Source organism: Tarenaya hassleriana, unplaced genomic scaffold, assembly GCF_000463585.1.
Source record: "Tarenaya hassleriana unplaced genomic scaffold, ASM46358v1 Cleome5, whole genome shotgun sequence".
Lineage (NCBI taxonomy): Eukaryota > Viridiplantae > Streptophyta > Magnoliopsida > Brassicales > Cleomaceae > Tarenaya > Tarenaya hassleriana.
In genome coordinates this window covers 4,168,811-4,191,204 of record NW_010967707.1, presented here as the reverse complement: position 1 = coordinate 4,191,204, position 22,394 = coordinate 4,168,811, and the positions used below count along the sequence as shown (strand labels likewise).

General features: G+C 38.8%; 7 protein-coding genes and 1 pseudogene across 8 annotated transcripts; 2 read left to right on the top strand and 6 right to left on the bottom strand.

The window, feature by feature from the left end:
- Window positions 1–275: 275 nt before the first annotated feature.
- On the bottom strand, window positions 276–2,986 carry LOC104826843 (SAM50-like protein SPAC17C9.06). Its single transcript, XM_010559765.1, has 4 exons — window positions 2,325–2,986; window positions 1,574–2,059; window positions 783–1,283; window positions 276–667 (listed from the first exon to the last, which is right to left on the bottom strand). The coding sequence occupies exons 1-4, from the start codon at window positions 2,841–2,843 to the stop codon at window positions 584–586; spliced, it is 1,590 nt and encodes a 529-aa protein (XP_010558067.1). The 5' UTR covers window positions 2,844–2,986; the 3' UTR covers window positions 276–583.
- A 536-nt stretch (window positions 2,987–3,522) lies between these two features.
- Window positions 3,523–4,282, bottom strand: LOC104826842 (non-classical arabinogalactan protein 30-like). The gene has a single exon (XM_010559763.1). The coding sequence runs from the start codon at window positions 4,241–4,243 to the stop codon at window positions 3,683–3,685; it is 561 nt and encodes a 186-aa protein (XP_010558065.1). The 5' UTR covers window positions 4,244–4,282; the 3' UTR covers window positions 3,523–3,682.
- A 981-nt stretch (window positions 4,283–5,263) lies between these two features.
- On the top strand, window positions 5,264–7,311 carry LOC104826840 (peptide-N4-(N-acetyl-beta-glucosaminyl)asparagine amidase A). The gene has a single exon (XM_010559761.2). It carries the CDS (start codon window positions 5,418–5,420, stop codon window positions 7,200–7,202), a length of 1,785 nt encoding a protein of 594 aa, XP_010558063.1. The 5' UTR covers window positions 5,264–5,417; the 3' UTR covers window positions 7,203–7,311.
- On the bottom strand, window positions 7,238–10,569 carry LOC104826841 (DEAD-box ATP-dependent RNA helicase 18). Its single transcript, XM_010559762.2, has 11 exons — window positions 10,248–10,569; window positions 9,697–9,933; window positions 9,258–9,506; window positions 8,984–9,063; window positions 8,784–8,889; window positions 8,579–8,692; window positions 8,380–8,478; window positions 8,160–8,249; window positions 7,973–8,079; window positions 7,731–7,874; window positions 7,238–7,631 (listed from the first exon to the last, which is right to left on the bottom strand). The coding sequence occupies exons 1-11, from the start codon at window positions 10,518–10,520 to the stop codon at window positions 7,352–7,354; spliced, it is 1,779 nt and encodes a 592-aa protein (XP_010558064.1). The 5' UTR covers window positions 10,521–10,569; the 3' UTR covers window positions 7,238–7,351.
- A 2,642-nt stretch (window positions 10,570–13,211) lies between these two features.
- LOC104826839 (abscisic acid receptor PYL5-like) lies at window positions 13,212–14,433 on the bottom strand. The gene has a single exon (XM_019204148.1). It carries the CDS (start codon window positions 14,226–14,228, stop codon window positions 13,596–13,598), a length of 633 nt encoding a protein of 210 aa, XP_019059693.1. The 5' UTR covers window positions 14,229–14,433; the 3' UTR covers window positions 13,212–13,595.
- Window positions 14,434–16,420: 1,987 nt separating this feature from the next.
- Window positions 16,421–18,843, bottom strand: LOC104826838 (dehydration-responsive element-binding protein 2A-like). Of its 2 annotated transcripts, none has more exons than XM_010559759.1 (2): window positions 18,088–18,843; window positions 16,421–17,667 (listed from the first exon to the last, which is right to left on the bottom strand). In XM_010559759.1, exon 2 carries the CDS (start codon window positions 17,560–17,562, stop codon window positions 16,618–16,620), a length of 945 nt encoding a protein of 314 aa, XP_010558061.1. In that variant the 5' UTR covers window positions 17,563–17,667; window positions 18,088–18,843; the 3' UTR covers window positions 16,421–16,617. The 2 variants fall into 2 exon arrangements, with proteins under 2 accessions (XP_010558061.1, XP_010558060.1); XM_010559758.1 differs by having other exon boundaries at window positions 16,421–17,593.
- An 81-nt stretch (window positions 18,844–18,924) lies between these two features.
- LOC104826837 (protein SODIUM POTASSIUM ROOT DEFECTIVE 2) lies at window positions 18,925–19,565 on the bottom strand. The gene is made up of 3 exons (XM_010559757.2): window positions 19,463–19,565; window positions 19,262–19,337; window positions 18,925–19,149 (listed from the first exon to the last, which is right to left on the bottom strand). Exons 1-3 carry the CDS (start codon window positions 19,469–19,471, stop codon window positions 18,998–19,000), a joined length of 237 nt encoding a protein of 78 aa, XP_010558059.1. The 5' UTR covers window positions 19,472–19,565; the 3' UTR covers window positions 18,925–18,997.
- Window positions 19,566–20,767: 1,202 nt separating this feature from the next.
- On the top strand, window positions 20,768–21,691 carry LOC104827447 (annotated as a pseudogene).
- The last annotated feature ends 703 nt before the right edge of the window (window positions 21,692–22,394 follow it).

Sequence of the window (22,394 nt, the reverse complement as noted above, 5' to 3'; positions counted from 1 at the left end):
TCCCCCCCCCCCCCCCAAGTCATCAGTTTTTAGCTTTTGATTAATCGCTTGTGGGGCAAATGTGTTACTCTTGTATTTTTTGAATATTTTGCAGAGAGAATATCAAATTTATAGACTTTGTGATATGTAATGATCGTCTTGGGCCTGCATATCATTTCTTAATTTGACTCAGCAAAAGGTGCTACATGAACCGGATCACGAGTCACTGACTCACTGAGTTGAAGGAGAAAGAAGCAAAGTTGGAAACAATAACCGAAGAAAAACACAACACAGAATCAAGTTGAAGAAAACTTTGCCCTCATTTATCATCCAATTTGGCTCTCATGACCAAACACCCGAAAGCTCCCCTCTTTGTTTTTTCTTTTGCCCAGAAACCGCACAGGACAAAACTTACCTCTTCTAAAACTTATCACAAACAGTTTCAAACTGAAAAAACAATCCAATTTGCCTGAACCCCATCCATATCCAATATCCATCACCATCAAGACATGTCAAAATGGTTGAGAAATCAAAAGGCTAAAAAAAGAGTACCTCCTCGCCATCGCACGACAAGTAAAAAGATGTGTTGAATTCTATCTATCTCTCAGGATGGCGCCGAGAAGTTCATGAAGAACCCAGATTTCGCCCTATCCTGTTCTTGTTTTCGCAGTATGTGGCAGTAGTTAAGCTGTCAAGGTCGCCAAACCAGAGGCCAAGAGCCCAAGAAAAAAAAAAAGAAAAAATCAATCCCCGACATGGGGCAATGTTGATGCTGAATATTAGAATATAATGACAAGACTTACCTCCATACGGAAGAGGTTAGTGGGTAGGACAATCCCGACTCCTACAGATGTTCTACTTGTCTCCAGGAATTTCGGAGCAGTGAAGTTCCGGAACTCGTTCTCTGACAACTTGCCGAGATTCCCGGCACACGCAAACACATGCCCATGGATTCCTCTGTCTCTGAACCATCTCAATGGGAAATCAAAGGAGAGGTCAGCGAATGCAGTAACCGCAAAATCTCCCCCAACGAAATCCCGTTCAGATGGGTCAATACTCTCATCATGTAGTTCCCTTCTCGGTTCGTTAGGACCCAATCCCCTTGTTTTAAATCCCCATAATGCAGATGGTCCTCCCAAAGAACAGACAGGGGATGAGTTTCCACCCAAGAAGAACCTCTCTGGCAAGGATGAAGGCTTTGTCTGGTATCCACTTCCCCATGGAAAGACGATACCCCCAGATACTCCAAAGTTCAGAGCAGCACGGTAAAACCCGAGCGGGACAGCATACCGAAGATCGATGTCCTGAGATAACATTGACACAGGATAAACAGGGTCAACGTCAATCATATAGAATCATCACATGTATGATCAAAAGACTCAAGAAATGCTGCTATATATTGTTGCAAGAAGTTTATTCCAGATCTAAAACGGATAAACACACAAGGGAGACTAACAACAATATTGGAGAGCCATTCCTGAAAATCGTTAGTACACATACATGAAATCTTCGGCATGGGAAATCTATCACGCAACTTTCAAAACCGAGAATATGTACTTCTAAGTGTTGGAAACAACAATGAAATGAAATGAACCTGGCGCAAGAACCGCAGAGTTCGACTATCCGGGGCAAGACCACCTATTTGAGAAGTAGAGACGAAAGCATATCCCCTCGTTGGCCTTAGGAACGAGTTTCTCTGGTCGTATTTGAAGGTATACTTCAAAGTGGAAAGCAAATTATGTCCCAGTTGCCTCCTTACAGATCTCGACGCCATCTGGGATGGGTCTATTAAGTTTCTCCATGCAACTGTGTAGACCAAGTCATGATATTCTCTTGAGAGGAGCCCAAGCGAAAGACCAAGAGATCGTTCTTTATAAGACGAAAACTTCAGCCAATCTTGGGTCAAAAGGTAAAGACGGGACGTTAATGGAGTTGAATATCCTTTGAACCTCGGCAAGAACAGCCCCAAGCTAACCTCAGCAGAGTTGTCACAGCCATAAGCTAAAGACCCATCCCATATATCACCATACCCGAATATGTTCTTGTACTTCAGAGATGCTTCAACACTTGCTGATCTAGCCTACACCAACACTAGAATTATATCCAAACCAGAAATCTTCATATAAGATCGATCGACTAAACAGAATCTGAAACATAAACCCACAAGCTACACCAAAGAAATTCACCTTTTTTCTAGCATTTTGAACTTCATTTTCCAGGAATGCATCGGAACAAAAGACATACACTCGACGACATCGACAACACATCCGAACTCAATTACCATTGCCTTAACCTAATGCGTTGAAAATTAAACACAAAACTAAGTGTCGTCATTAGAGCGATACCTGTGCTTTAGTGTATGCACCGATTTGGCCCGATAGAGGGTTTTTGCTCTCCACAACATCGATCACGACATTGGTGGAACCAGGAAGTTCAGGAGGACCAGAATCGAGCGTAATGTTGACGGAATCGAAGATCTCGAGCGCCTGGAGATTGAAATTGGCAACCCTAGAAGCCTCGAGAAGCTCCTGCAACGTCTTCGCGTGCCTCACGACCTCAACCTCCGCTTCGATCACGTGGTCCTTGGTCTTGCCGTTTCCACGGACGATCACGTCGTGGACCCGCACCGGAACCGGAGCAGCACGCATGCGGCGGAACAGAGACTGCGCCTTGAGCCTCTCCGCACTGGATCGGCCCTCTCGCGTTCCAGGCCTCGGCACCGTCGACTCGTCATCGTCCTCCTCCTCCTCTTCCACATCTTCGTCGTCGTCGGTCAGTTCCTCTTCCAGTTCGTCTTCCTCTTCTTCCGGGTCGGGTACTTGCGTCGGTGGATTTGGGTCTGGTTTATCCATCGGAATCGCCATGAGAGAATCTGAGTAAACCGAGAGTGAAGAAATGGGAGGTGTTTTTCCACGAATCGAGAGAAGGAACCAAAAAATTGACGGCTAATTCCGGCGAACGACAAGGGTTCTTCACTCAAATGACCCAGATGGGTCGCATGAATTTCACCTGTACACCAGAAAAAATATAACACATTTTTTCCTCCATAAAAAGACGAAATTACCCTTAATGAATCACGATATTTATCCGTTCGAAAACAACTTCGTTATTACGACTTCGTAATTAATTCTAAATATAGTTACAAAAAGGTGGCAAAAAAAATCATACCTCTTATTTTAGTTGTATATCAGTTATATGTTAGTCGCAAAAAGGTCGTAAAAAATAAAACGAAAAGGGTATTTTGGACTTTTTCACCCGAAAAGTGGGTTAAAATTGAAAAAAAAAAATTTTTTTTTTGGAAGTGGTGTACCCTGAAATTGGTGTGAAACAAGTAGGTTATTTGGGTAATTTTCCCGAACGACAACCCTCTACGTTAGAAAGAGGCTATCGTCCGTACACCAACCAAAACGGCATCGTTTTCAACTTATAGAGGAACATAAACAATGTTGTCTGAGACACAGTATTTTTCACTTTCTTCCTGTGTTGTCGTTGCTCTATTGAAGATTATGTCTGGCTTTTCCTTGCAAAGATATACACTATATGTGGTTCTTCTCAAACTCGATATAGAGGATACACATGTTTCCCATTACATTACATTTCTTGACCAAAAAGGAAAAAAAAAACAAACAGAAAAGAGATGAGGAAATGAGCGAGGTGCCTTATAATAATGAGTATATATAACCTAAAGCCCGAAAAACCCAAATCAAGGATAAGTGGATGGAGAAGCCGAGGGGCAGTGGTCAGGACGGAAAGCCAAGGGCCCGGCCGCATAGACCACTGCCTCATAGGTTGTCCACTTCACTCTCTTGTCCTCATACCGGAGAGGAGAACCATCAAGAGCATTGTTGATGTTAGAGAATAGGTTACAGCCCTCGAGTGGAGAAGACACAAGCTTGACACGACAGGAGTGAAGAGGATGGTCCAAGAAATGAGGGCTCGTCTTGAAACCCTTGAGCTCTGCGTAGAAATGGCCGCTGGAATCGGTCTGATATACCTTGTAGAAGCTCACCTGCTGGTAATGGTTCTTGCATATGACGCTGACCTTGGCTCCACTGATGGGTTTTGCCCCTTCCAGTGACCAAGAACCGAACTTGTCGCAGGCTTGGCAATACACCATCCCTTCCACCGCCGCTTCCACCGTCTTTCCGGTGGGATATCCGGTGGTCGGAGCCGGTGGAGTGTAACCCTCCGCCGAAGTCGACGGCCATTCCACCGCCGAGAGGAGGAGGAGGAAGACGGTGGACAAGGAGGCTTTGATGTCCATTAATTTCTTGGGTTTTTCTCTGTGGAAGATGAAGATGCAGAGAAGCAGAGAGATGTGTATGTATATATACACACACACACACACAGAAACATACATTGGTTACATGTTTTTCCTGAAGATGATAACTTGCGGAAGAAAATGTGAGAGACGGACGTGGATGCAACTAAGGATTATACATGTTTTGCATGATATGTATACGTGAAGGCCATTTTCTTAATTTCTTTTTGTCAACGTTTGGGTATTTTTTTTTTTAATGGTAGCAAGGATGGTGATGAATGACTCTTCACTCCTCCACTCACTTCCGGACAGGTGACAATATTAAAACCAAGGTTGAGATCGACTAGAATTGATCTAACGGTTAGAATTCTGTTTCGAATTTGATCGTCGATATATCGTCAAACAGATCGAACGGTTCAGATTTTACGGATTCGTATTAAGAACCGATGGATGATATCCGTTGGACATAGATCTAGCGGATTATATTGGATCTGAGAATCGACGGCACATATTTCCTCATTTCTGATCTAATGGCCGAGATAAAATATCTTAATCGACGTCTGAGATTGGTTTTTTCTGATCGGACGGTTTTGGAATAATAATGGGTATCGACGATTGAGATTTGTATACAGTCAGATCTAACGGAACAGATTCGACGGAATAATCGACGGCTTAGACTGGTTACACTCTCATCCAACGATTGATAAACGATTATATAACCCATGGTTGATAATTATTTTGGTGTTAAATGGATGGGTTTTTTATTTTGAATTTTTGAATTTAGATTTTGATTTTTAGATTTTAATTTTTGGTTTTTGATTTTTAGTTTTCATCGATTTGTAAATCCAAAAAAAAGTATAGATTTTAGTTTTTAGTTCATTTTATTTTAAAATAATTTTTCTGATTTTTAGAAAAACTAAATATAAAAAAATTTGATTGTTTGACAAAAAAAAAATTGATTGACAATTTCTTGAATTTTTAAAATCTAAAAACTCTTTCTATTCAAGTCCTTTTTTGGACTCACCCATTTGCTCTGAGTCTACCAAATTGTGCCGTTTCATAATCATGAGAGCGCCATGTAGTTGAGTCTTGGAAACAACGAACGCTTTGATGTTTTCTTAAGGCCTTTCCTCTTCTGCGTGTACTCCGAAGTAACAGAGAACACGACGGCCAAAAAATGAATGCAAACGTCGCCGTGCTATTTGCCGTCGTAGTCTCCTTCCTCACCACCGGGGTTTCTCTCCCGTCGTCTCCGGAGAGATTAATCAGATCGGCTTCTTCGTCTTTCCGATCACAGGACGCGCCCCAAGAGTACGTGGAGATCACGCGCCCTCTGCCGTCAGAGCATCTGGCTCCGTCGTGCTCGCACGTGCTCCTCCGCCACTCGTTCGCCAACACCATCGACGGACCTCCGTTCACCATCCCGTACTCTCCGCCGTTGGGATGTACATCGCCACCTTGGTCCTCCGTCGTACTCGAGCTCTTCGCCGCCTCGAGCGGCGAACAGTACGATCGCATCTCCGGCTTATGGCTCGGCGGCGTGGAGCTCCTCCGTACCAGCACGGCGGAGCCGTCACCGTCGGGGATCTACTGGAGTGTTCGCAAGGATGTCACCAGGTACTCCTCGCTCTTCTTGAGATCCGATCTCAATGTCACGATGATGCTCGAGAATATAGTCAATGAAGTCTACACTGGTATTTACCATATCAATGTGACTCTCCACTTCTATAAATCCGGTCCCGATGCGTTTTCGTCTGACTTCGGATCAATGAAGAATATCAATAGCATATTAGGGTTTACAGGATCCCGGGAAAGATACCAGACACCGGCGGATTCGATCATTCCGATATGTGACAGTGGAAACAGGGGATTTTGGTTCATGATCGAGAAATCCACAGATACACGCTCAAAAAGAATTCAAGTTCCGACGAACACTCGTCAGATTGTTTTGGAACTGTACGTCTCATTTCATGGAAACGATGAGTTCTGGTATTCAAACCCGCCAAATTCGTACATCAGAATGAACAATCTGACGACAGGGCGCGGAAATGGTGCCTACCGGGAGGTTTTCGTGAAGATAGACGGGAGATACGTAGGTTCTGAGGTCCCATTTCCGGTCATCTTTACCGGTGGGATCAACCCCCTGTTCTGGGAACCTGTTGTGGCTATCGGCGCGTTCAATCTCCCTTCTTACGACATGGAATTGACCCCATTCTTAGGGCCACTTCTCGATGGTAAACCTCACGAATTTGAGGTTGGCGTGAGGGATGGGATTTCGTACTGGCTTGTGGACGCGAATTTGCACATCTGGCTGGACCATGGCTCTCCGAGTGTCGAAACAGGGTCTGTCCTATACTATAGCTTGAATCAGGAAATGAAGCGACACGAAGAGTTTGAGAAACTGGATGGATCGTTCAGGATCAAAGCATGGAGGAAGAGCAAATTCGGTGGATGGGTAAGATCAAGCAGAGGTAATCTGACTACCATTGTCACAAGCAAGTTCAAAGTCGAAAGCTTGGTGAAGTACGAGAGAGACGGAACTTACAAACGAGTTGAGCAGAGAGTGAAGAGCAAGAGGGTTGTGGAGGTGACGTCTGAATCAGGCAATAAGCTTAACCGAGTGGTTCATAAACGGAAACACCCACTCACAGTAATCACTTCTACTCTTCCGGGGCTAAACGAGGATAAGTATCTACTCGTCACGAATGTTTCTCACGCCCTGAAACAGACATATTCCGACAAAGAAGCCTCGATCAAAGTTCACAACAGCCAGGATTCGGATGGTTGGATGGAGGTTGAAGATCACTCTGTCCTGTCCGGCGAAGCAAGCACAAGACAGAGCTTCAGTTTCATGGATGATTCTGGTTGTTTCTCCCAAATTGTCGCAGCTATCAATGGCCAGATCGCTCAGGACGATTCATCCCACTCTTGCATACATTCCTCGTTTCTAAAAACGATGTAAGATTCAACCGGGGTTCTTGGCAAACCTGGTGTTGTATAAGAGAGATGCCTTATCTTATAAATACTACTACACTTGGATTCAAACAATGGAAATGCCTGTTCTCCGATCATGCTGTGTCTGAGGTTTTTCTTTTCTTTCTTTTCTTCCCCTCAAACTAAATCGTCAGTTCCTAATAGCTTATCAAATTCGTCTTCTTTGATGGCACCTTTCTTCAGCTTTTTCAGTAACCGGTAGTCTCGGGCCATCTCTTCCTCGTCTTCAACATTTTGGATTGTTCGTCGCTGCTTAGCCGTTAATTTTCTCACGGCGGCTGAGTCGTTGTTAGCAGCCTTGTTTGAGGTTTTCTTGGCCTTCTCTGGCTTTTGTTGTTCTTGTTTTTCTTTCTTTGCTTGCAGGTTCTTCTTTCTTTGCTTTTCCCTAGATTTATCCCTGAAACCGTCGTAACATGAATTTAAGAGAGATCATAATAATGAAGATGTTAAAACTAGAGGGGGAAGTGTAAATGAAGAGATTCTGAAGAACTCGTACTTGTATTTTATGGCCTCAAAGTTGATGCCTTCTGCCGGTGTAAACCCGTCGATGGAAAGTTTGTGATTTTTCACTTCGGGCATCGACGGAAGCTGAAAAAGGCCATATCCCATTGCCAACTTTCCGATTTCAAGTTCTTTCCATCTGTAGTTTATAAGAGAGAAAAAAACATGAACTTTCACATCCAGATTTCTCGAGGAAAACAATACTCACATAAAAAGAATGACTGATCGGTCATCCACCTGAAAATGTAAGAGCAATGATGCTCTTTATAAGCACGAACGTAGGAAACAAACGCTTTCAGTCCTTTCTCCATCACTGCTCGGTCCTTCAGTGCAGCCGATCTTATCTGAACAAGTTATAACAGTAAATCAACCTCTGACCAAAGACAGATAGGAAGAAAGAAAGGGACAATGAAGGTCTTCTTACAAGGGGAGTGACATCAGATGCTTCCTCACTGCACTTTTTCTCCTGAAGAGGAACCCTTCTTATGCGTAAGAACTCTACATAGGCTTCCTCCTGTAAACATATGCAGACTTTCATCCATTACGAAAAACTTAAAACTTTCATCAATGGCTCAGACAAGTAGGAGAGAGGTATACGATTACGAGCAGGATTCAAGAACATAGAGAGATTCGATAAAGTTCACCTTGGACGATAGAAACACTATGGCACTTCCTTGTCTTCCCAACCTTGCAGTTCTCCCAACCCTGTGGATGAATACATTTGGATCTTGTGGGGGATCATACTGCCATTGGACAAGAATCCCAAAACGTCAAATCCTATATTGCATAGAGGGAATCGGAAAAATGTTTAGAACTCGCTAATAAAAATTATATATAAACTACCTGCACAATGCAATCAATGCCCGGAATATCGAGCCCACGTGCAGCAACATCTGTGCATAGAAGGACACCGCTAGATGCATCTGTAAATGAAGCTAAGGCCTTATCTCTTGCTTTCTGGTATGTCCACAAATCATAATACATCAAAATCCACCAAACCCACGTGCCAAATTGCTACAAGGAAAAAAAAAGTCTCGTAATAGTTTACCTGCTTCATATCCCCATGGATGGGTATTAAACACAAAGACTTCAGAGAAGGAATTTGTGGAAGAACGAGTCCCCAGTAATCAACACAAGCACAAGTCATGAAGTATCTGCAGGGACATTTAAACTATTTTTAGTATGCTAAGACTATATATACAAGTGTGCTAACTGGGCTCAAATCTTTCAGGACAGTTGTACACTTACACTATAAGCTTTTTAGTTTTGTTCTTGATGAGGAGATCCACAAGCTGCGATGATTTCTTATCTGCTTCACATTCTAAATACTGCAGAGCCAACGAAAAATAAAGCAATAAAGAAAAAGACACAATGTACCATGGAAGATAATGTTCGGGAACCACATACAATCCCGTAGACATGATGGGCATCTAAAAAGGGAAAGAAAATTCTTCCCGAAGCAGGAAACACAAACTTTTAAAAGGAAAACTCGTATATTGAGAAAAATAAATTGAGATTGTACCTCGAGATGAAGACCGGAAGGGGTCTTTGAGTTCGCCAACTGTTGAGATGAATTTGCTTTCGACTCAGCTCGAACTTCAACCCTCACGGGATTTCTAAGCCCGGCCTTAGCCAGCTCTGCTACACCTTCTGTTTGTGTGGCTGAAAAAAGGCCAGTCCTACGAAGCTTCGGCAAGCGAGATACAATATAATTCACCTGCTTCTGGAATCCCATCTCCAAAAGCCTATCAGCCTCATCTAATATAAGAATCTTCACAGGTAAAAAGTTCCACCAGTTAACGATTCATCAACCTCAGCCAAGGAATTTACAAAAGAAGTATAAAGCAGCTCGACTCAAGGCGTAAACCTAGGTGAGTAATTTCTTGACAATGAACAAACTTTAAACTCGTAAACGATGGATGCACCATCAGATTAACAAATCAACAAAAGTGAAAAACTACCTCAAGGTTTCGAAAATCAAGATTCTCCATTCGTTCCATTATATCGTAAAGCCTTCCAGGTGTACCGATCATAAGATTGGCTCCTCCTTCTTCTATGGTCTTCATGTCCGTCTTCACTTCTCGGCCTCCAACAAGTAGCACTGAGTTCACATTTGTCAAAGTCGAAACAAAAGGCTGTGCCACATTATATATCTGTGTTGATAACTCCCTTGTCGGTGATATAATTATCCCCAAGACCTGCAGTTTTTATCTCAAAAAGATGTATCAAACCTAAAATAGAAAACATAATTCAGAATCGAAACAACAAAGAGTTTAAGTTAAAGACAAGCAATTTTCCGGTTGCTCGATCTTCAAAGGAACCAAACACAAGAAATCAAGGAGTAGGGGAAAATTTTTGGTTTTTTCAAAGGACCCGCTAGAGTTGAGAAGTTTTTAGGTCATACAAAACTGAACCCGCAAAAACCCTGATCACCACACACTAACAACACAGCAAAATGGATTTCCTCCGAAATCAAACGACAGAGATGAAATCAAAAGGGGAAGGCAGGAACCTGGTGAGGTTTTGGCGGGTAAGAAGAGGAGCGACGGAGGATTTCGACGAGAGGGACGAGGAAAGCTAGGGTTTTTCCGGAACCGGTGGCGGCGTCGACGGCAACATCCTTGTAGTTGCAGAGCAAGGGGATGGTCGCGGCCTGAACCGGAGTGCAGAACTCGAACCCGGACTGTGCGAGCGCCTCCAGGATCTCTCCGGAGAGAGGCGGATCTAGGTCGGAGAAACGCGTCTCCGTCAACGCCTTGTTCCTGGTGTTCGCCGACGAGTCCATGTCGGCACGAGCGCTTTTGGGAAGCTGGGGCTGGCTGCTTTGTACTGGCCGGCGCGGATCGAGTCGGGATTATGTTGGATTTGGAAATCCGGTTAGGTCAATTTTTCGGTTTGTTCGAATTAAAACGAAACCCAAACCGGTTTGTTGCCAATGGGTTGACATCCCCGGGTTAGAGACCACGACTTCGCGGTAAAAACCGATCCGACGGATTTTTTTTTTTGGAAAAGGGTAATACTAATACTAATACTAAATACTAATACTAATACTAATACTAATACTAATACTAATACTAATAATATAATGGAAGGTTCGAACTCGCGGTAAAAAACGATCTTATCATTTTACCACCAACACTCGAATGATCACCAATAGATTTTTTTTTTATAAACGATCACCGATAGATGTTGCTTAAAACATTGTAAATTCTGTATTATATAAATAGTTATATCGATATTTTACCAAAAAAAAATAGTTATATCGATATGAAAAGGATCCGTGGTAAATTTATGGATTTGTAATAATATAATATATCAATTTGATATAATATCAAATATATATGGTTATATTCGGGAATTTAATATATTTATGTATTATTGTATGAAAATTTAAAATTCATTTATTAATATTTTTTGACGATTTTTTCATATAATTATATTACATAAATAAAGCAAATGAATAATACAATTTTAAAAAATTATTAGTCGTGGTTAATCTGGGCATTCAGTTTTTTTCCCTCGTAAAACTCGTTCGGAGAGGTTTTACTATAACTTCACCAATGTTAACAACGTTATATTAAATTATTAAAAAATGATATTTTATCTGACTGTTCTATTAGCTCATTTTAACAACATCAACGATAATACATATTTTGATCTATTGATATATTATAAATACTGTCAGAATTTAGAAAATTAATCTTTATATTTCTGATATAAAACAATATTTCATTATAACGATTATAAAAAAAACTATGGCCTTTTGACAAAAAACCAAAAAAAAAAACTATGGCCTTTGTTAAAAGGTACCGATTAAATGTGTGTGTATATATATTATATATCAAGTGGCGCGGAATTCCAGCTAAATTTTGTATTGCATGTCCTTTTAGACAATTAATTTAATAAAGTTGAAATTGAAAAAAATAAAAATAAAATGGCCACCACAATAGAAGACCAGAAATAAGTGGATTAAAAATAAACAACTACTAACTAGTGGATTTAATTAATAAAACAGAGTGATTAATAATAATATTATCGTCCACTTGACTAAACTCATAAAGTATAGAAAATATCAAGTTGGCACGCCTATCCTTTGCACATGCTAAACAGGTTTAATCACTTAATTTATCCCCCTGATTACTATTAATTTTGTATCAACTTCATATTAAAATACTTATATATTTTGATTTTATAGGTTATATTAAAAACAATGGTTGTCGTTAAATTATATATATACTGGATGAATAATTGGTGGTGTTAGACTATTTCGATACACATGTAATCGAATCGAATCAAAGTGAACTTAATCTGAAAACTAGGTTGGATATGTTTATTACAAATCAAATAAATAAATTTCGAATTGAATGTAACAATAAATAAATGATCACTAAAAATTATAATTAAAAAAAAATCGGTTTTTTGAATACCAAATCCTGCAAAATCTGAAATTTCAAATTGAATGGAAAACGGATAATAAAAAAATGAATATAGATATATGTTTTTACTATAACTGCGAAAACCTAATGAAAATATAATTTTAATCCAAAATACCCCCTAATTGAATGTCTTAGGACGGTAACAGTGTCGATAAACACGAAAGAGACACTAATCACGAGATCCCAATTAGGGTTTTCTTCTACACATTGAATTGCACCCGCAAATTCCTCATTCCACAATTACTCCTTAAGAAATCATACACCAAAACCATTATAAACACACAACAGGAAAAAAAACTATGGCCTTTTGACAAAAAACCAAAAAAAAAAACTATGGCCTTTGTTAAAAGGTACCGATTAAATGTGTGTGTATATATATTATATATCAAGTGGCGCGGAATTCCAGCTAAATTTTGTATTGCATGTCCTTTTAGACAATTAATTTAATAAAGTTGAAATTGAAAAAAATAAAAATAAAATGGCCACCACAATAGAAGACCAGAAATAAGTGGATTAAAAATAAACAACTACTAACTAGTGGATTTAATTAATAAAACAGAGTGATTAATAATAATATTATCGTCCACTTGACTAAACTCATAAAGTATAGAAAATATCAAGTTGGCACGCCTATCCTTTGCACATGCTAAACAGGTTTAATCACTTAATTTATCCCCCTGATTACTATTAATTTTGTATCAACTTCATATTAAAATACTTATATATTTTGATTTTATAGGTTATATTAAAAACAATGGTTGTCGTTAAATTATATATATACTGGATGAATAATTGGTGGTGTTAGACTATTTCGATACACATGTAATCGAATCGAATCAAAGTGAACTTAATCTGAAAACTAGGTTGGATATGTTTATTACAAATCAAATAAATAAATTTCGAATTGAATGTAACAATAAATAAATGATCACTAAAAATTATAATTAAAAAAAAATCGGTTTTTTGAATACCAAATCCTGCAAAATCTGAAATTTCAAATTGAATGGAAAACGGATAATAAAAAAATGAATATAGATATATGTTTTTACTATAACTGCGAAAACCTAATGAAAATATAATTTTAATCCAAAATACCCCCTAATTGAATGTCTTAGGACGGTAACAGTGTCGATAAACACGAAAGAGACACTAATCACGAGATCCCAATTAGGGTTTTCTTCTACACATTGAATTGCACCCGCAAATTCCTCATTCCACAATTACTCCTTAAGAAATCATACACCAAAACCATTATAAACACACAACAGGAAATTATACAAAATGATCGTATACACAAAACGCAGAAAATAAGAGAAACGATTTATATATATATATATATATATATATATATATAAAAGAGTCTGGAATACATACGTGAGTATAAATCTATACATTTCATTGCGTATAGATGCGTATGTATAGATTCAGCGTGATTGCATGTTCATCGCCGTACTTCTCGCGAGAGACTGCAAGTTGCACCGTACGATGGTGTCGACGAAGCTGAGCGTCTCCTCCGGCGTGTTTCCCGGCGGTACGTCCACCACGTACGACTCCACCACCACCGTGTCTCCGCCGTCTTCCGCCGCGTGGAGGGTGGTGACGGACCGGTAGTTCTTTAGGCGGTGATCCCCATCGACGACGCTGAAGCTGATGACGTGGAGGTCGTCGTCGAGGATCTCGAGCCGCTCGGTGCTGGAGCCCGCGGGGAGGCCGGATACGACGTGAACCTCGCGGAGGTTGCCGACGGCGAGACTGTCGCCGCCGGAGATGACGTGGCAGCGACGGACGAAGCTCTTGTAGGCCTGAGGGTTGTCGAATCGCCGCACCACGGCCCACACGCGCTCCAGCGGCGCGTGCACCGTCTGCACCACCGCCGAGCTGCACTGGTCGGGGCCAACTTCGTGCGTGTGGTGCCAAGCCACGTGCTCCGGCACGTGCATCCCACGCGTCAGGCACACCCGTCTCACGACTGTCTCCGGCGAGTGGTGGAATCCGTTCTCGGCAGCGGAAGACGTCGCCGGCGACGTCGCCCGGCGGAGCTGCACCGATGACTGCATAATCTGATCTCTCTCTCGATTGCGATTGTCTGGGTCGTGTATTATGATGATTCTTGCGGTGTGTATATATCGTTGATATATATATGTGTGAATGATCGGAGGATTGAGAGAGAAGGAGGAATTTGATCTTGTTTGGTGTCGGTTGTCAACTTGATTTTGTTTTTGAAAATAATGTTCATCTCTCTCTCTCTGTATATATATATATGTATATGCGGGTGTCAGTTAAATAAAGATTTGCATGTGTGTTATCCATATGGATGCATCGTATATGGTATTTGATGGAATAATTTGAGAAAATCATAGAAATTTATTTTATGGAAATAAGGTAAATATACATATTAAACCAAATTTAAAACCAAAACAATGACATTTTGGTAAAACTTATGCGTTAAATTACTTATAAAAAAAGTAGGAGAAGTATCAACCATATATATAAAATTCTCACTGATTAATAGCATTTAAATAATATTACATAAATATATTCGAAATCTAATATGATTAATCCATGTATAAAATATTGTATACACCCAATTACACAACATATATATGTTCAACCTCTTTACATATATTATGCAGTACACATATGCATGTGTGATGGGTTCATTGGTATATGTATATGACACCCATACATACATGTAGATATAACTAATTACCTATACATATATATACATATATATATATATATTATGTAAGGTGCACATATATAGAGAGAGAGAATCTTTGAGGAAGGTGGGAGGGTGAGACCTTATCAAAGAGCCTACGCCGGACAATGCAACTTGCAAACTCCTATGGGCATTGTTTAGGTGGAAGATTATCCTTTCCCCTTTTCTTTTTTCCCTCTATTTTCCTTCGTATTGCATAAATCTTTTTTATTTATTTTATATTGATTCATATAAATTTAATAACCATTATACATATATATATATATTTATTATTTATTACATTCAATAATAAATATTATTAGTATTATATATGTTAATTATTCCCAAATCACAAAGGTTCTTGGTTCGAGACTTTATTTTTTCCTCTTTTTTAACATTTGTTTAAATACATCATATCATTTGGATGACATGATGCGATGTATCCGAAATTTCATGAACCCGAATTATACACCTTACGATTATTATAAGGCATTTAATCAAATGGATGGACTATAACCAACGTTATTGTGGTAATGGATATAGAGAATCAATCACGCATTTGTTTATTTTGTGGAGTTGCTTTTAGTATATACTAATATGAAATGGACCGTTTTATTTTTTATTTTGCAACTATGTGTGTTTTTGGTTTGTGTATCTGAAATAATATAATGCCAACGAGGTTGTGTCATCTTTCATCAGATGAGTTTATACTTTGTTGTTTTTTTGTATGACGGAACCAATATATAAAGTGTACAATCATATATCCTATACATTTTCAGTTTCATGTAAATAAATTAAAAGGATAATATAATATTTCATGGCTATCAACTTAATTGAATCAAGTAAGATATAGTTTTTTTATTAAAAATGTTTAATCAAATCGATTTGGTTAAAAATCAAATATCAAAAATACTATAAATGACAATCTATTTCCTTTAAATACTATATTTTTAAAATTTTAAATTTATTTAATTTTTTAAAATAATCGAATTGAAAACATAGTAAAAACAATCCAAATGCTCATCATCTGTGTATTATTTCACATTCTGTATTATTAAAATGGAGAGAAAGGTTTTTAGAAATTTTCTATATTATTTTCTTGTGTTGCTAGTTTAAGCTATACGGAAAACTACTTATCGTCTTCATCTTTGTTTATTCAAAGTTCATATGTTTTTTTAGAGTATCCAAAAATAACCCTTTTAAATTTGGTAAATAAATATATAAACTTTTAATATTAAAAACACACATTTTAATATTTTTCGTAAACATCAACTTATAATACACAAATTTAAAATTTTTTCGCACACAATCATATAAAAAAACTAATTAAATTTAATATTTTTATAGATCTACATAAAAAATCAAAATTTATATATTTTTATATAAAATTAAAATTTCGTTTATTTATTTATCAAATTTAATGGTTATTTGCGACAATTTTTTTATGTATACTTGTATGAAGTAGAATCATTAAGCCCATTAACGGCCCATCAATTCCATAAAAGCCCGATAAAGCCCATTGCTAGTATGAATGCAACTGAACAACTAAGAAAGAACAAATGTAATCTTTATGTTCATGTCTTTTTCTATTTTTTTTCACACATTGTCTTTTTTTGTCGTTGTCCCTAGCAAAGACCAGGCACCTGTTCTGTAACTGTAACGCAACCAAGAGAGTCGAAAAGCTCCTAAAGATCCAAGGTCGTCCTCATTATCAACGTTGAAGCAGTCATCTGTCACAGACATATCATTCAAAACCTCTCAAGATCGAGAAAACTGAAATCGAACAAACCTTGCCCATCATCCTCTGGGTCGAGCTCAAGCAAGGGCAACCCATAACCATGGCCTGCACCCTCTGCTTCCACTCCCTCCATTTCTGCATCCCCATTTGAGAATACCGATTCGTTATGAGCCCTATCGTTCCCAAAGCTTTGATCTTGGCTCGGCCCTTCGAGCACGTACCCACTCATGTCGCCGAGAATCTCATCCACATCGAACATCTCCTCGGCAGAGAATTCATTCCACTCATTCTGGTCAGCACATGCCTCCGCACAGTTATCAGGCAGCTGCTCTTGTTCCTTCACTTTCTCCTTGAGAAAACTCTTCCAGTACGCTTGTTCAAACCCGCTCAGCCAATCATTACTCAGTCTACGTTTCTCCACATCCTTCTTCATCATCTCCTCCTGTTTCACATGAACCGTTATCTTAACATCCTCCATGGAATATACCTCGGATTGATTTGACGAGCTCGTAATTTCAGGCCCGGATCCCGTCGTGGCTTGAGGGAAATTAACACGAGCCGAGGGCCCATACATAGCCATAGCGGCCTCGTCATAAGCAACCGCTGCCTCATTAGCTGTCGGGAAAGTGCAAAGCCACAATCTACTACCTCTATTCGGCTCTCTAATCTCGGCCACCCATTTGCCCCAAGTTCTCTGTCTAACCCCTCGGAAATTACAATGGCTGTTCTCGGGCCCTCCTTTGCCTTTCATACACCCTTTCTTCGACCCTTTCGCCGGCACTTTACGTTCCGGCTTCTCGCCATCACGAGAAGCCTCAACGTTAACGTTATATTCTTTCCACTTCTTCAACCTCTCAGCCACTGTCGTACCGTCTCGTCTACTCCTTGATTTCCTCTTTCTCGAAGCGTTAATCTGTGATTTAATCACGTTTCCACTTTGCTCGTAAACTGCCATTTTCGTTATCTCGTTCTCCCAATCACCCAATCTGCAACAACACGAGACAATCTTGTGATAAGAACAAGACTCCCAACCGCAGCAGAACAGGCAACAACAACACACCTGTCTCAGAGGTAAAGCGAGTGTTCGAATTAAATTGAGTATATAAGAACAAAAGCACACAAGCTTATATAGGACAAGAATTCCTTAGGAACCAAGGATTTTTCCTTGCGCACGAAGTTTCCTTTCCCATAATTTAATGCCACTACTTGACGAGCAAGGAAAATTCAATTAAAACACCAACACATCCGGAAAACCAAAAACTAATCTATAAATCGAAGAGTTTTCGCAAAACCCTGAAATCCAAGAATCGATTCAATGGGGGGGAAAGTTCCTCGACAATAAACCAAACCAAAGATCTCAAAACTTTCAGAAGAACAATCACCACCCACAACAGGAACCCCATCAAAACCCATTAAGAGTAAACAAGCCGAGATTTCAATAATGCCCATAAAAGATTTTCTAAAGAAAAATGATCATTACCTGTCGGAATCGAAATCGGGATCGAGAATTCTTCGAAAACCCCAGAAAATTTTCTTCCCTTGCCGATAAATCGAATCTCTCTTGAACACGGAAAATGATAAATTCCCTTCAAGAGCTACCAGTGTCCTTGGCTATTTAGGGCTTTGCGCGTCTGTGCTTAAAAGGTTTCGCCTTCTTCTTTTATCTCCAGACAGTCTTTGCAGGAAAAAAATATATCTGAAAGTTCTATTTAGTCCCATTTGCAATTTATAGAGTTAGATATTTCTGATAATATTCCTTTCGGTATTGTGACGTGTAAAATTTATAATCGAATATCAAGGCTCCAGATATCTAGGCAGCTGACACATGTCAAGAACCTTCCTGAAAGTTTATAAAATAAGAGCAATCCCCAAAAACGTAAATAGGTAATTTGACAAATGACATAATTATTTAATTATGAAACTGTAAACATATTTTAGTTTGATTTGAAATAATTAATTCAAGGGTCGATTAACTCGTAACCCCCTTTGCATGCGTGACACGTAGCACATTTCCTGGGTTGACATGTCATCATTGTTTGATGATGCCAAAGTTGGGGAATAAACATGTCACGGGCAACGAGGCGATTTCGACACGGACGCTTGTGAACGTGGGCCCAATGGGCCTAACCCATAAGGCCCATATTCTAACTCCCACGTGGGCTTGTAGTACTAATACCGGCTTCGTCGTCTTCAATTATCCATTTCATTGCCATACCCATAATGTTCGATTTGCCATGATTGTGGAATCGGACATTTAACTAAATATTGCGGTGAAATTAGGGTTCATATTCATATAATTCACTAGAGATCAGGCAAAAATTGAATGTAATGCATACAATACACTAGAAAGAGTATGTGTGTGAGTATATATGTATATATATATGATGTTATTAGTCGAGGAAGGGAGAATCGTGGTTGGTGTGGGTCCATGGAACAGCTGATTTTCGGACCTTATGAAGAGCCCTGACCACTTCTTCCTCCGTCACTCTCCCAGTCACCGTCACTTTGTTCAGCTGCGTATCCACGTCGTATGTCTCTATATCTGTATTTTTCACTTCTATTTTAAATCAACAAATACAACACACATATACATATACATATACATATACATATATATAAAGAGAGAGGGGGGGAATCATCGTCATCATCATCACCTTCGATCTTCTTGATGGCTTTCAGTATTTTTCTGATGCACTCATCGCAATGCAGATTCACTTTGAGTTCCACAACCTACGACAGTCGAAATCATTTCGCCGTTTCAAAAACCGAAAATGAAACATCGATCTAACTATCATACATAATACATCCTTATTATAGTTTTAGGCAGTAATGAATAATATTAATTACATGCTTACATTGGCCATGATGATGCCACCACCAACGCCACGAAACGGTGTCGTATATATGACTTCTCCCAAATCTGGTCACAGAGACAAGAGAAGAGAGCTGCTTGATGGGTTTCTGTGCACAGAACGAGAGAATAACACATATATATATATGAAAGAAACAACAAGACGACAATAATTTTATTTATTAATTTTGTGAATATATAATCATAAAATATTTTAAAAAGAAAAGAAAGAATTGGATACTTTGCGTGATTGATGAGAATTTCAACGCGAGACAAAAGGGGCCGTGAAAATGGGTGTTCACCACAAAAAGTATGCAGACCCACTTCTTTTTTTTATATTATGTTTTGCTCTATATATTAATATATTATCCCTATGTTTTGTATTATCAATCGATTTAGTAATATTTATATATGTCATAAAATATTAGGGTCGGTCGCGGTTTCAATTGAAGAAATTTGCGGAATAATCTGTATTGATAGTCAAAATAACATATAAATAGATGAGAGTCTTACATTTAAATAAGTAAAGTACACATAATAATAAATATTCCTAAATATATATTTTCCAGATTTGATAAGATCTCCATTATACGATATATCTCGTAATATTCTTCAAGATCTGGTATATCTCAACATCCCCTTCAAGTTGGAGCGTGGAAGATCATGAAACGCCCAACTTGCTGAAAAGATGATCAAACGCATGTCGCTTGAATCACATCACCTTGCAAACTTGTGTCAATCATAACTAAAAAAAAAATCCTCAATATTTTGATTAAAACACGGCATAACATAGAATACGTATAAAAGACAAATTCAAAGATAGAATCGGAAGAGGTAAACAAACGGTAATTAAATAAGGGAGACGGCCGAAAGCATTAAACTAATCATCTTTCTAACTCTTCAACACAACTGCCTCCTTTGTTTAATTTAATAGATTCAATGGGGGGTATTATAAAAAATACCCTTACTTTGCTATTTGTATTTTAAGACCTACCTTTGTGACCATATGACCAATATGACCGAAATATAGTGTGGTCACATATTGATCTCATTGTTTATAACGTTAAATTTATGATGTTTTAATCAAATGATTAGTAAGATATACAAGATACGAACATAATGAATTAGTGTGATCACCATAAATTTAACGTTATAATCGATAAAATCAAAATGTGACCACACTATATTTCGGTCACATTGGTCACATGGTCACAAAGGTAGGTCTTGAAGTACAAATAGCAAATTAAAGGTATTTTTGATATAATGCCGATTCGATGTATTCTCGTCATCAAAGCCGACAAACACCAAAATGAGAAAGAGCAAATCTATGACAGAATGGGGAGCCGGAGATCAGAGCCTAAGTGTTGTGGGAGAAAGATTCTGCAATCCTTATCCGATGAATCTGTCCGTCGAAAGAACGGTCGATGGCTTCATCACGAGAGACCGTTACGACGTCTTCGATCCCTCCGGCAATCTCATCCTCACCGCCGACGGCCGCTCCGGTGATCTCCGCCTCCGTTTGCGTGACGCCGCCGGTCTCACCCTCCTCACCATGCAAAGCAAGGTAACCTAAAAAATTAAAACCCTTTTGACCTTTTTTGTCATGTTTATGCAACCTGTATACATGTTTTAGGCATTTTCGTGGAGGTACAAATGGAAAGTTTACGAAGGAGAAAGCATCGACGGTGATCAAGATCTTCTGTTCTGCGTGAGAGGATCTAATGTATTCTCGTTGAGAAAGAGGGCGGATATCTTTTTATCGCGTGATTCAGCGGATAACGTGCCGGATTTTCGAGTATCGAGAAACCTTCTCGGCACTTGTATCAAGCTTTTTAAGGCGAATGCTCTTCTTGCCGAGGTAGCTCTTAAGTTATCTTTACGATGCATATATAGACCCCTTGATCGTACGAGGGACTGCACTGGACGTGTTTGTTTGTATATAAACTATAGGGATTGATCTGCGAGAAAAAGAAAGTGTAGGAGTTTAATTGCAATTATTTTAATGGGGAGGGTTAATGGGCCGTTCGATTCAGGCCCATTGGGGATCCAGTGAACAAACAAGAAGCCCACTATTTGAATACTGAAGATTTATGGTGCTGGCAATGGCAGGTGATTCAAGATTTCTCGTTGATAAAAGTATTCACAGGGAACTACAGGCTTCAAAGTGAAAGTCAATCCAGAAGTCGATTACGCCTTCGTCGTCGCTTTGCTTGTAATAATCGACGATGTCTGAAATCAACGTCGAAACCTAAACGTATTTTATTAAATATATTTTTTTTATAATATAAAAGTTCATAGAGGTTCGGAGCCAACCGACTAAATGAGGATTCAAACCCGGGTTAAAAATGAGTTTTGTTTTCTTTTGCACCGGTTGAACCAAGAGTTATTGTATTAAATATTTATCTGTTACATTTTTTTTTGGAAATCGTGGAGAGTTTGAAAAAAAATTGTTCATGAGATAAGTATCGGTGCCTTATATGAATTTATCATCCTTTTATAAACCGCTAAACTCTAATTTGTAAATACTTTTTTTTATCATATATGAAATGCAAAAAACTGGCTTCTTCATGTTTCGAGTCACCAATCGGTTATGATTTAAACAATTCATTTTCTAAAAAAAATATTCCTTCGTATCCGGATTTTTAATATTTAATTCTTATTTGATTTCAAAATAATAATAACCAATTGATACTCGATTTATATCATTCATTAACTTATTTTCCATTGACTTGTATTCAATATATATATATATATACACACATGGTGGGTTCGGACGTCATTGATGAATTTGATTCCAGTTTCATTCATTTGTTTTTACCTCAGTAATTATCTCATAAGGTGCTATTCGAGTCATTCATAAAGTTCGATTCATAATTTTACCATCATTTACTTTAGGTGTATTTTGAGCTCCATATTTCAAATTTTAAATTTACCAC